Genomic DNA, 14330 nt, shown 5'->3' with positions numbered 1-14330 from the left:
TGATTCCAGAGCCCGTGCTCTTGCTATTGTGCCACATTTCCTCTCTAGGACATAACACCTCTTGGTCCGTATTAATACAAATACAGTGTAAGGAAGGGATTATGTTGTGCTCTGGTCAGCATTCATCTGGACTATTGTACTCCTTTCTGGGAACCTCCATTTAGAGAAGACATTGAAAATCTAGAATGGCCCCAGGGGAGGGGACCAATAATAATACTGGTTGATTGATGGAAAGAATCCTTGGAAGAACAGGGAATGCTTTGTACGTTTTGTTGTTCAGTCATTTTTCAGTCATGTCTGACTCTTTGTGACCCCATTTGGGGTTTTCCTGGCAAAGATACTGGAGTGGTTTGCCATTTCCTTTTCCAGCTCATTTGACAGATGAGGAAACTGAGGCAAACAGGATTAAGTCACTTGCCTAGAGTCACACAGCTAATAAGTGTCTGAGACCAGATTTGAATTTAGGAAGATTAATCTTCCTGATTTCAGGCCCAGCACTCTATCCACTGTGCCACCTAGCTGCCTATGCTTTGTATAGATGAGAGAAAAATCAGAGGGGGATAAGATTGTTGTTTTCAAATACCGTATTTCCCCATGTATAAGATGTACCCTTTTTAAAACAATTTGGGGTCTGAAAACTGAGTGTGTCCTACACAGTGGTTGTAGATTCTTTTACTTGCATTTCCCGTTTTTTCGCACTTGTATTTGGGCTCATCGCTGTAGATTTTTTTACTTGCATTTCCCACTTTTTCACGCTTGTTGTCTTTTCGCTCAGTTTCCCATTTGTTACGTCTTGCCACGTTCTGCCCGCAAATGGCTCAGAAAAGATTTTCGTACAGTGCTGAATTCAAGTTAAAAGTGATCCAGTTTGCAAAAGTGAATGGAAATTGTGCTACTGAACATAAGTTTGATCCTCCTCCAACTGAGAAAACAATCCCAGACTGGCTATGGGAAGAAGAAACCCTACTGAAAATGCCACGGCAGAAGAAGGCCCTGAGAGGCAAGTCAGCAAAATGGCCTGATTTAGAGAGGGAATTGAAGATATGAATTGAAGAGCAAAGGGCAATTGGAATACCTGTGTCCACAAAGATGTCAGCATGAGGCAAGAAGAATTGCTGATGAAAAAGAAGTTACTGATTTCAAAGGAGGACACAATTGGAGCTTCAGGTTCATGAAGCGGAATGGACTAAGCATGTGTACATGCACCAGACTTGCCCAAAAGATGTCTGGAAGCTAAGAGCAGATGAATAAAACTTGAGTTCAATAACTTTATGTAATACTTTTTTTTTTCAAATTTTGGGCCCCAAAATTAAGGCGCATCTTATACGTGGGGAAATATGGTAACTGGAAGGCTACTATGGGATTATAGCTCTGTGGGACCCCAGGATGCAGAATTAGGAGGAATGTGAATAGCTGGGATGCCAATTTACTTGATTATGAAATGTCTTAAGCTAGAATTCAGATGAGACATAGAGCTACAAACAGAATTAAAACTGTCCAGCACAGGCATAGGCTATCTTTTAAGGTAGTGATCTCATCACTAGAAATGTCTAAGAAGAGAAGGCAGTGTGGGATGGTGGAAGGATCACTATATGGAATCAGAGCTCCAGGGCCTGTTAAAATTCCAGTCCTTCCACTTAGCTCCTGTATGACCCCTTGGGTAAGTGACTTCAGCTTTGGGGGGCTCAATTTTCTCTTCTGGAAAATGAGAGGTTTGAACTGGATAATGTGTAAAGTTTCTCCCTGCTCCGAATTTATGACCCTAAGCTGAACAACTGCCTGTCAGAGGTATCATAGCATGGATTCTTTCGGAGGGCATAATCTAGCAATCAAGAAGCATTTATTATGAACCTAATTTATGCCAGACATAGTGCTAGGCACTGGGGATACAGAAATCAGAACATGTTCCCTGTCATTATATTATATAGGCAAGACATTTACTTATTAACATATACATAGTATATATAAGGTATTTTTGTTGGAAAGGCCTTTAGTAGCTGGGAGTGGGGTGAGAGGGGAGGAAGAGGGAGGGATCTAGAAGGACCTCCTGTAGAATGTGATATTTCAGCTGAGTTTGGAAAGATACAAAGGATTCTAGGAGGAGGAAGTGAGGGAATAGTGTGTTCCTTGGATGGAGGTCAGTCAGTACAAACATAGCTATGGGAAATGGAGGGTCATCACTGAGGAATAGCAAGAAGTCTAGTCTGGCTGGAATTTCTTATTTGATCCTAAAGGCAATAGGGAGTTTATCGAGTGCCAAAGTCAGATTTGTGCTTGGCGGGGGGTGGGGGGGGAGGGCGGCATTTTTACCACTATTGAGGATGGATTGGAATGGATTGAGAGACCTGAGTCAGGATGACCAATGAAGAGGCTTTGGCGAGAGGTGGTAGGGTGTGATCTGGGATGCTCGCTATATGAGTAGAGAGAAGGGTATGGATAGGAGAGATCTTGTGAAGGAAGAAATAAGATTTGGCAATCAACTAGATATGTGGGGTGAGGGAGAGTGAGGAGTTGGGAATAAGGTCGGTGTTATGAATCTAGGTAACCAGATAAATAGCTGTATTGTTGGCAGAAATATTGAAGTTCAGAAGAGGTATGGGTTTTTGCAAAAGACAGTAAGTTCTGCTTTGGACATAGTTAATTTGAGATATCCATGCAACATCTAATTCAAAAAAATGTGACAAATTGGTCACGTGGCTCTGGAGCTCAGGAGAAGATAATGTAGTTGCATCTGAAGATTTGGAATCAACCACAGAGAGATGATGACTAAAGCAATGAAAACTAATGAGGTCACCAAGAGTGCACAGAGAGAAAAGGCCCAGACAGAGCTTTGGGGTATACCCACACTTAGGGGATATGAAACAGATTAACCAGAAAAGGAGGCTGAAAAGGAACAGTCAGAAAAGTAGGAAGATACCCAGGGGAGAGCAAAGTCATGAAAATCCAGAGAACAGAGAGGATACAGGAGGAGAGATTGGCTAGCAACGACAAATATAGCAGAGAGGCTGAGAAAGAAGAAGAACAAGAAAAGGCCATCAGCTTTGGAAATCTGTCTCTTTGGAAAGAGCAGTTTCAGTATAATGATGTTGGAAGCCAGATTGGAGACAGTTTAGATGTGAGTGAAAGGAAAGGAAGAGGAGGGGACAAGTATAAACAGCTTTTCCCAAGGAATTTGGCTGATAAGGAGAAGAGAGGTATGGGATAATATCTTGAGGGTTTATTAGCATCTTGTGAAGGTGTTTCAAGGATGGGGGAAGAGGTGGGTGTGTTTTGAGACAACAGAAAAGATTCCCACGCTAAGTTCTATGATTATTTGTGAGTTTTGATTACTTAGTTAAAAACATTTTAAGTACCACCCTCAAAATCAGTCAACCAAGAAGCATTTAAGTACCTACTATGTGCTAGACATTGTACTAAGCACTGGGAATGCTGTCTGCCTGCTGACAAGGAGCTCATAGGGGAGACAACTCCAATGGGGGAGAAACAGCTATGTACAAACATGAAGATAAATGGGAAAGAAGAAAGTCAGGAGCCTAATCCCATCCAAGGTACCAGAGCCCTCATGGTTCCATCCAATCTCACTTCTTTTGACCCTGTCTCCTTCCCATCCAGTGATGCAGAGGAAGAACCATTCTCTTTGGGGTAGGGGATTCTAAATCACCGAACCCTCAATTTTTAATTAGTCCCAGAGCTGGCTAGTTGATTCTTCATTTCAGCAGATTCTTCTAGGGATAGATATCAATTCTATACGTATCAGGATAGATAGGTATAGGAGGTTCTCTCTCTCCTCTTATTATGCAGCCCTCATATTTATCAATTGTCAAGTTCTGTGGATTCTAATCCCATATTTTCTCTCCAATCCACAGCCTCTTTTCCATTCTCACTGCCAACATTTATAGACCCTACATCTTTTCTACAAGCCTTCTTCATCTTTGGCTTGGCAGATTTCAACAGCCTCCTAATAGTCCTCTCTACCTTCAGTTATCGGTTCTGGATTGGATTTATTAATGTACAGTTCCCCACTAAAGTCTTTCCCAATTGCCTTCTTGGGAAGCAGAGGTGACTTTAGATTCTGTAAGCCAATGGAAGTAGAGCACAGGTCCTTGTTGCACTGTAGGTGAGAGAGTGGGAGATTTGAAATAGGAATGCTTGGGTTCAAATCCAACGTCTGACAGTTTTGACTAGTGTAACCCTGGGTGAGTTAATTTCTCTGGGCCTCAGCTGATATTAAAGAAGATGTTTAAAATTTTAAGATGTGAAATCATCTGCATTGCTGCTGTAACCTATGAACCATGGCCCCTTTCTATCTGACTTGCAACTGAAAATTTCTATGTCAGTTGTCTACACCAATGGTGTCAAGCTCAAATAGAAATGGGAGCTACTAACTTGTACATAATGATCCCTGTGGGCCATATTGACTAAGAAAACCACACATGCTTGTTTATGCCAAAGCACACACACACACACACACACACACACACATACATATGTATACATTATGTATACATATATGTATGTATATAATATGTGAGTATATACACATATATACACATGTATACCTATACATCACAAATATGTATACATCTGCTTTGGGCTACACTCAGGAGTGTTGGGGCTACAGGCTATGCTTGACACCTCTGGATTATGCCATTAGAATGTGAGCTCCTTGACAGCAGTGACTGTCATACTCCTCTATTTGTAACTCCAGCACTTTGCATATCATGAGCTTAATATACACTGTTTCATCCATCCATCCACCTACTCACTTATTCAGTCATTAATTTAGTTTTCTTATCAGTGTAAGGAGTAGGTTGAACAAGATGTCCTCTATTATACCATCCATCTCTTTTTTTCATTCCTACTCTTTCCAAGCTGTAAAAACTTTGAATATGTGCTAGGTTTGACCTGCCATCTGAGGGTCAGCCTATCTAAGTTTGGGAGGTCTCATCAACAAAATGTTGACAGGCAGGCAAAGAACTGCACAGGCAGATCGGCTCCCAGGCTATCTCCTCAGGAACAGCATGGTTTCAATGTGCCATGATGTCAGGGTTACTGGCATCAGTGCAATTCTAGATGTTTTGAAATTTTGAGACACAATTTTGATCATGCTACTTGCCTGCAAAGAAATTTTTGTGGCTTCCCATTGCTTCCTGAATAAAGGCCAATATTAATAGCTTTCAAAGCCTTTCAACATCTGAAATCACTTCATTTTAAAAACCTTATCTCAAACTCCTCCCCTTTGGCAAATCATTGCTCCCCAAGCTTCTCCCACACTCTCACACCTCTGCACCTTTGCTCAGGGTGCTTTCCACTATCTCAAATCCCCCTTTCCCTCAACTTCTTGTGTATTTTTAAATATATATTTATTTAATACTTCATTTACAATTACATTTATTTTTTTAAAAAAATTGCATTTCAAATTCTTTCCCTCTCCCATAGCCCTCTCCCATCCTTTGAGAAAGCAAACAATATGATATTAACTATACATGTGAAGTTATGCAAAACACATTTCCATATTAGCCATGTTGCAAAAGAAAACAAACAAAAACCCCAAGAAAAATAACGAATGTGAAAAAGTGTGCTTTCTGCACTCAGAATTCATCAATTCTCTTTCTGAAGGTGGATAGCATTTTTCAACATGAGTCCTTTGAAATTGTCTTGGATCATTGTCTTGATCAGAGTAGCTAAGTCATAATTGATTGTCATTATAGTGTTGCTGTCACTGTGTACAATGTTCTCCAGGTTCTGCTCTCTTCACTATGCATCAGTTCGTATGAGAATTTTCAGGCTTTTTGGAAACTCATCATTTCTTTTTCCCTACTTAATAGTATTTTATTTTTTCCAATTACATGTAAAGACAGTTTTCAATATTCACTTTTATAAGATTTTGAGTTGGAAATTTTCCTCCCTCCCTCTCCTCCGCCCTCCCCAAGACAGCAAGCAGTCTGATATAGGTTATACATGTACAATCATATTAATCATATTTCCACATTAGTCATGTTGTGAAAGAAGAATCAGAACAAAAAGGAAAGGACACGAGAAACAAAAAAAAAAGTGAAAATAGAAGGCTTTGATCTACATTGAAACTCCATAGCTTTTTCTCTGTATGAGGATAGCATTTTCCATCATGAGTCTTTTGGAATTCTCTTGGATCATTGTATTGTTGAGAAGAGCCAAGTCTATCAAAGTTTATCATCACATAATGTTGCTGTTACTGTGTACGATGTTCTCCTGGTTCTGCTCACTTCAGTCAGCATCAGTTTATGTAAGCCTTTCCAGGTTTTTCTGAAATCCACCTGCACATCATTTCTTATAGGACAATAGTACTCCATCATAATCGTATACCACAACTTGTTTAGCCATTCCCTAATTGATGGTCATTCCCTCAATTTCCAATTCTTTGCCACCACAAAAGAGCTACCACTAGGGTTTTTGTACATATGGGCTTGTTTCCTTTTTTAAAATCTCTTCAGAAAACAGACCTAGTAGTGGTATGCTGGTATCAAAGGGTATGCACAATATTACAGCTCTTTAGGCATAGTTATAAATTGTTTTCTAGAATTGTTGGATTAGTTCACAACTCCATCAACAATACCAGTGTCACAGTGTCACAATTTTTCCGTATTCCCTCCAACATTTATCATTTTCCTTTTCTGTCATATTAGCAAATCTGATAGGTGTGAGGTGTTAACTCAGAGTTGTTTTAATCTTCATTTTTATAATCAATAGTGATTTAAAGCATTTTTAATGTGACAACTGATAGCTTTGATTTCTTCTGAAAAGTGCAGGTCCATATCCTTTGACAATTTATCAACCAAGGAATGCTCTTATTTTTATAAACTTGACCCAGGCACATATATTTGAGAAATGAGATCTTTATTAGAGAAACTTGCTGTAACCACTCTCCCCCCTCAGGTTCCCTGCTTTCCTTCTAATTTTGTCTACATTAGTTTTATTTGTGCAAAACTTATAGAATTTCATGTAATCAAACTATGTATTTTACTTCCTGTAATAACATTTCATTTATTTGGTCATAAACTCTTCCCTTATCTGTAGGTCTGGAAGGAACATTTCCTCATGCTCCCCAAATTTACTAATGGTATCACTTTTTATGTATAAATCTTTTATCCATTTTGACCTTACTTTGGTATGATGTTGGTCTATGCCGAGTATCTGCCTAACGGCTTTGCAGTTTTTCCAGCAATTTTTATCAGAAGGTAAATACTTGTCCCCAAGGCTGAGATCTTTGACTTTATGAAACACTAGACTGCTAGGGTCATTTACTACAATGTATTATGTATGTAATCTATTCCATGGATCCACTGCTCTGTTTCATGATTGTTTTCATGATTACCACCTTGTAATGGTTTGAAACGGTACTGCTAGGCCTCTTTCCATGACATTTTTTTGCATTGATTCCCTTGATATTCTTTACCTTGACCTTTTGTTCTTCCAGATGAATTTTGTTATGATTTTTTTAGCTGCATAAAGTAATTCTTTGGTAGAATGATTGTTATGTAATTGAATACTGAATTTTTAAAAACTTAGGTAGAAATATCATTTTTATTATGTTGGCTCAACCTGCCCATGAGCAATTAATATTTCTCCAATTATTTAGATCTGTATTTGTGTGAAAAAATATTTTGTAATTTTGTTTATGTAGTCCTTGGGTTTGTTTTGGCTGGTAGACTCCCAACTATTTTATAGTGTCTGCAGTTATTTTAAATAGAATTTCTCTTTCTATATCTTCCTGCTGAGTTTTGTTGGTAATATATAAAAATGCTGATGAATTATATGGGTTTATTTTATGTCATGAGACTATGCTAAAGTTGTCATTTCAACCAGTTTTTAATTTGATTCTCTAGGGTTCTCTAAGCATACCATCATATCATCTGTAAAGAATAATAGTTTCGTTTCCTCATTGCCTATTTTTATTCCTTCAATTTCTTTTTCTTCTTTTATTGCTATAACTAGCATTTCTAATATAATATTGAAGAATAGTGGTGATAATGGACATCCTTGCTTCATCCCTCATCTTATTAAGAAGGTTTCAAGTTGTTTGCCATTATAGGTTATGCTTGCCCTTGGTTTTAGAAAGATACTAGCTATTATTTGAAGAAAGGTGTCATTTATTCCCATGCTTTCCAGTGTTTTTAATAAGAATGGGTGTTGTATTTTGTCAAAAGCTATTTCCTGCATCTATTGATATAATCATGATTTTTATTGTTTTTGTTATTGATATGGTTGATAATCTCACAGTTTTCTTACTATTGAACCAACCCTGCATTCCTGGTATAAATCCTACTGGTCATAATGTAGGATCTTTGGGACATATTGCTGTAATCTCCTTGATAGTATTTTATATATATGTATGTATGTATTGCACCAATGTCCATTAGGGTAATTGGTCTAAAGTTTTCTTTTTCTGTTTTTGCTCTCCCTGGTTTAGGTATCAAAACCACATATGTGTCATGAAAGGAATTTATTAGGAATCCTTCTTTATCTATTTTTTTCAAATATAGCATTGAGATTAGTTGTTCCTTAAATGTTTGGTAGAATTCACTTGTAAATCCATTTGGTCCTGTGAGAGTTTCCTTAGGGAGCTCAATTGTGGCTTGTTCAATTTCTTTTTCTAAGGTTATTTAAGTTATGTAGGGTTATTTATTTTATTTCCTCTTCTGTTAATCTGGGCAATTTATACATTTGTAAACCTTCATCCATTTCACTTAGATTCTCTGTTTTACTGGCATACAATTGAGCAGAATAACTTCTAATAATTGCTTTAATTTCATTTTCATCGGTGGGACATTTGTTCTTTTCATTTTTTATTCTGGCAATTTGTTTTTCTCCTTTATCTTAGTTAATCAAATTAACCAATGGTTTTGCTATTTTATTGGTTGTTTCATAAACTAGCTTCTAGGTTTATTTTTTAGTTCAATGGCTTTTTTAATTTCAGTTTTATCAATCTCTCCTTTGATTTTCAGGATTTCCATTGTGCTGTTTAACTGGAGATTTTTAATTTGTTCTTTTTTCTAGGTTTTTTTAGTTGTTGCCCAATTCATTGACTTGCTGTTTCTGTCTTTTATTAATGTACATACCTAGATATATACATTTTCCCCTGCTTCAGCTGCATGCCACAAATTTTGGTATGTTGTTTCATTGTAGTCATTCTCTTTAATGAAATTATTGATTGTTTCTGTGGACTGTTCTTTGACCCACTCGTTTTTTTAGGATTAGATTATTTGGTTTCTAATTAATTTTTAATCTATCTTTCCAAAGCCCTATGTTGACTGTAATTTTTTATTGCATTACAGTCTATAAGAGGTGCATTTAATATTTCTGCTTTTCTGCATTTTTATGTGAGGTTTTTATGCTTTGTCTGAGATCATGATTGCCACCCTTGTCTTTTTTCCCCTCTATCGCAGCTGAAGTATAATAGATTCTGCTCCTACCACTTATTTTAACTCTGTATGTGTCTTTCTGTTTCAAGGGTGTTTCTCATAAGCAAAATATTGTTGGATTCTGGTTTCTAATCCATTCTGCTGTCTGCTTCCATTTTAGCATCTGCTTCTCACTGCCTACAGGGAAGATATTCATTTCAGTCCAGAATGGACCTCTCTTCCAAAGCAAGTCTTCCCAGACTACTTTTAGTCATCTTCATCTAGATTTCTTGTTCTTTCCCACATACTGATGCCATCTTTCTTTCTTGATGGCCCCTGACTTAGGACCACAGCATCATAGATTTAGCAGTAGAGGTGTCCTTAGAGATTGTTGAATCCAACCCTTGTTTTTTTCTCAAACTTATGATTTCAATATCATGTGAAAGTCCCCATGAGGAAAATCCCCCACAGATATAGATTGACACCTGCTCTGTAATCTGGTCTTAGAGAGTTGCCCAGGGCACTAAGAGGTTAAGTAGCTTGATCAGTTGATATGTGTCAGAGTTGGGACTTGAACCCTGACCAGTTCTCACCTTCAAATTAAAGGCTAAAGGCCAAAAAAACTGAGGTCCAGAGAAGTCAGATAAGTTGTCCAACATTACTCAAAGAGTAAGTAGGCAGTGCTGAGATTCAAATGCCCATAGATGAACAGAGTTCCTAAGATTATGATCCAACAAAAGAGACTTAAGGTCTTAAATCCTTAGGGCAAAGCGTCACTGATGAGAGGGAGCCTACAATTCTGCCCTTCCCACTCTGCTACACAAGTGTGGACATATGTGTGGATAATGACACACATGGTTAGAAACACACATATACATGCATACCCCAGGCGTCCTGGTTGTCTTCCTGACCGTATCTCTACCTAAAATATACTTGTCCCATATCTCTTTAAAGTCTTAGCCCCTTTTAGAGATCAGCTCAAGGATCATTTCCTGCTTGAGACTTTCCTGATCCCTCTAGTTGCTAGCACCCTCCCCCATTACTTTTTCATACTGTATATAATTTATGCATATACGTATACATGTTGTCTCTGCCAAGAGAACCTAAAGCCCCTTGGGCAGGGTCTGTCTCATTTTTATTATCTATCTTCAGCAACCAGAACAGTGCCTGGCATACAGTAGGTGCTTAATAAGTACTTGTGGATTTATTTTGTTCAGTGTTTCATATATTGGTGTGTCTTGTATCTTTGGGCTGAATTGGCAATCAAGTAGAGTGCTACAAGAAGCCACTAGAACATTCCAGAAGCCTAGATGCTAGTGCCTTCTCATCACCTCCAAATTGCCTTGTATTCATTTCCTTTTATGTATATGTTCATATGTAACTTTTCCTCCTCTTCCAATAGGATGGAGGCTCTATGAAGGCAGGGATTGTTTCATCTTTGTGTACATTCACCTGGTGAAGTGAGTGGATGCTCGATGTATGCTTGGTAATTAATTGATTTGAAAATTAATGAAAAATTTCATCAAAAATTGATGAAAACCTGAGCTATACTTTTAGTGGGAAGAAGAAAAGGGAGAATGAAAAGAGGAAAGGGAGAATGATGGAGGAGAGGAGAAAGCAGCTTTCTCAGATAGTCACTGCTTCCCACTGCCCCCTGCCCCCACTCCACTCGTTGTTTCCCACCACACCCACTTATCTGTATTCAGGATCTAACTGCACCACACAGCTATACAGGATCTTTATCTGTCCCCTGCTGAGGGCAAGTTTTCCCCAGAGCCTTACTCTACTCTCAGGGAAAGGAGTTTTCCATGTGGCCATTGCGTCATAAATAACTTCCTTTCCTCTTGTGAGTCCCCCCACCTCTGCAGGGATGGGCAGGGAAAACCCCAAGTGCTGGATATAAATACCCCAGGCCTGGCGATATGGGGAGCCAGCAGAACTTGAAGGCGCATCACCATCAGAAGCCACAGCTCACTCCAAGATGCAGCACACCTCCGTGGTCCTGCTATGTCTGCTGCTTCTAACATCGGGGCCCCAGGACAGCTTCAGCAATAGTTGTAAGTATAAGGCTGATTACTTATTTTCTTACTGATTCTATATCATTCCTTAGAGAAGCAGAGCAGATGGCCATGTTTGAGAGACTTCCCCAGAGAACCTCAAATTAATTTCTATGCAAGATTTCCTCTGAAGAGGAAAAAGCCAGAGAAGAGAAGGGGGCACTTCTCAACTTGGGTTGCAGGGAGATTGTAGGTGAGGGCCTATGACACACATAAGGTAGAAGGAACCTCCTAGAGAGCAGGGACCTTTTAACCCATTCTCCCCCTGGAGCTGATGGACTTAGAATTAAGCTGGGTCTTAAGCATTATTGAGCCCAACTGCTTCACGTCACCCTGGAGATCCCAGAGGGCTGTGGTGAATTGCTTCAGTTTGCACAGCTTTGACACGATAGAAGGTACCTTGCAGGGTTAGAACCTATATTTTCTCATTGCCTTTCCACGGCTTCTTGCACAACAATGTGTCACTGCCTTATTGGTATAGGTGGGTGGTAAGGATTCAGTTGAGTAGGTTGAGCAGGCAAGCCCCTGAAGGGCCCTGGGGTTCTGAGCCCCTTTTCTCATTGAGAGAACATGTAGGTGATTTTCCCAAAGGTACTTTCTCTCCTTCTTTTCAACTTCTGTATGAGTGGAGAGGTTGATGACTTATATAGCTGCTCCTGTAGCCCTGCTCAAGCAATCCTCAAGCAGGGCACAATCTTGGAGATGCCCACATCATGCCAATGTTGCTGGTGAGGTGAGCAGGCTTCTTGGCAAGAGGCAGGTACAGACTGTCTTCTGGGGTTTCCTTACAGTGGTTGATTCGAAGCCCACCTGCTGCTTTGCCTTCCTGAAGAGGAGCCTTCCACACCATCTCATCAAAGGCCATGATATCACTAGCCGTTCCTGCTCCTACAAAGCTGTAATGTAAGTTTCTTGACCCAGACATGGTTTCACACTAATGGGGGCTCTGTAGATCCCTCCACCTGAAATGGAACTGCCCATGACAGAATAAGGAAAATAAGGAATAGCTAGGAGAATCTCAGGGAGCAGAAGAAACATTTTAGCTGCTTAGGCACTGAGGAGTGCTCTTAGATTATAATCAGTCCCTCTGACCTGGGACTTAATGGGATCAGAGTTCCAGATTAGGTACTGGAGGGAGGGAACTGGGCCCCCCCAGGTCCCTTCTCTGAAACATTTTACTAATAGGATTCTCTGAAGGGCAGAGGAGCCAGGGGAGCAGCCAATGAGTTTTGTGTGAGAGGAGGAGGCTTTAGTCTTTTGAATAGTTTCTGTGAAGCAGCCAGAAGTCAGATAGATGATGTGAAACAGAAAGTGTGGTTCAGTGGTAGGATCATTAACTTAGGAGTCAGAGGACCTGGAATCAAATCCTGCTTCTGACACTTGTCATCCCTGTGACCTTACAAAAAGGCAAGTCAGCTCCCTGGGCAAAATAAAGGGGTGGTGCTGAACCGGATGGACTCTGAGGTTCTGTCCAGCTCTAGATCTATGAGCCTAAGTCATGTAGACGGCATGAAGAAAAGAGCCTATAGTAAGAGGAAAGAAAGAATCAAAAGGGCTATGGGGACTTGTGATGAAGTCTGGGGTTTGAAAGGGAAGATTGATGGGGCATTATGTTCTGGAAGGAAATAAAGGACTTTGCCCAAGTATGGAAGGCATGAATGGGACTGATCTTGGTTTAGCGATCCTCTGTTATTCTAGTGGGGAGGACCTTTAACTCAGAGCCTAGGGGTCCCCCAATGCATATTCCAGGGTCAGGGAGGGACAAGTTACTACATTGGGTACCATTCTGTAAAGCAGTTATGACAGGCTGCATCCATTAACTGGGGCTGAGTTAGAAAGGAATGGGAGGGTAAGAGAATAGGAGGCAGATTTCTGGGTGATAAAGAAGAGGTGAGATTCCTATTTTATGGTCCAAGGATTAACTCTCCCTCCCATACTTCCTACCCTTTTAGGGCTTTGAGCTCGATGCCCCGTTAGGAGTATTTAACTTTTCTTTTGGCAATGGTCTTCAGACTTTTTCTTTGTCTCCATCCACAGGTTTACTCTGAAGAAGGGCAAAATATACTGTGCACATCTTGCAGACAGATGGGTTCAGGATTACTTGACTAAAATGAATAAAATTTGAAGGCCACCTCTAACCAGAAGACGATCCTGATTCCACTGGTTGCAATCGTACTCCTCCTTCCTTTGTATATATTGTATATTTAATTGTCTGTCTATGTTGTGTCTCTAGTTAGAATGTAAGCTCCTTGAGGAGAGAAAAGGCTTCCCCTCCCCATACCTTTTTTGTCTTGTATCTTCAGGACCAATCACGTTGTCTGGCACATAGCAGGGAATTGACAAGTGTTCGTTGAATTGAATTGAAAGTGGATTTCCAACAAAGAATGAAGGCAACCTGGGCAGCCTAGAGCCCTGTTTATCCACTATTCCCTTACTGACAATTTTGCCAGGCTCTGAAGCTCGAACGAGGTTTCAATAAGCTATTATTATGTCTTATTTATTGACAGGTCTAAAACCTCTTATTTCTGTAACCTATTACTTGGACTCTACTTGGAAATGGAAGTGTGGCCTCAGTTGGCCTCAAACTGAGTGTCATAAGGCAACATAGGCCTATTGGACTTGGAATGAACATAACTTATCTAAATTAAGACAAATAAATGCTTTAACTCCAGCTCCTCTGTCTTTTCTGACTCTCCTTTGTTCCTGGGGACAGTAATTAGTAGACTCTTCTGCTCCAAGCCATAGGTAGAAAATCCATATCTTCAGGCAGGTACCCAACTCAGAAGGGCTGAAGCTGGGTTTATCTGGGCTCTGCAGTCAAAATACACAAAAAATACACTCCTCTTTACATGATAAGGATCAAATACTAGAGACAATATCATTACTCACTCTA

The 14330-nt window shown here is 39.8% G+C and overlaps 1 protein-coding gene across 1 annotated transcript; it reads left to right on the top strand.

Annotated features, from left to right (window-relative positions):
- The first annotated feature begins 11355 nt into the window (after window positions 1-11355).
- On the top strand, window positions 11356-13901 carry CCL1 (C-C motif chemokine ligand 1). The gene is made up of 3 exons (XM_036766073.1): window positions 11356-11437; window positions 12229-12340; window positions 13475-13901. The coding sequence occupies exons 1-3, from the start codon at window positions 11362-11364 to the stop codon at window positions 13560-13562; spliced, it is 276 nt and encodes a 91-aa protein (XP_036621968.1). The 5' UTR covers window positions 11356-11361; the 3' UTR covers window positions 13563-13901.
- The last annotated feature ends 429 nt before the right edge of the window (window positions 13902-14330 follow it).

Source organism: Trichosurus vulpecula, chromosome 7, assembly GCF_011100635.1.
Source record: "Trichosurus vulpecula isolate mTriVul1 chromosome 7, mTriVul1.pri, whole genome shotgun sequence".
Classification (NCBI taxonomy): domain Eukaryota; kingdom Metazoa; phylum Chordata; class Mammalia; order Diprotodontia; family Phalangeridae; genus Trichosurus; species Trichosurus vulpecula.
This window is presented reverse-complemented; position numbering and strand designations above follow the sequence as displayed.

What these genes read in the sequence shown, in the direction of transcription:
- CCL1 (XM_036766073.1), top strand. Translation starts at nt 11,362, where the DNA reads ATGCAGCACACCTCCGTGGTCCTGCTATGTCTGCTGCTTCTAACATCG. An exon ending in GGACAGCTTCAGCAATAGTT is followed by an intron (nt 11,438 to 12,228) that starts GTAAGTATAAGG and finishes GTTTCCTTACAG; the next exon opens with TGGTTGATTCGAAGCCCACC. An exon ending in TGCTCCTACAAAGCTGTAAT is followed by an intron (nt 12,341 to 13,474) that starts GTAAGTTTCTTG and finishes CTCCATCCACAG; the next exon opens with GTTTACTCTGAAGAAGGGCA.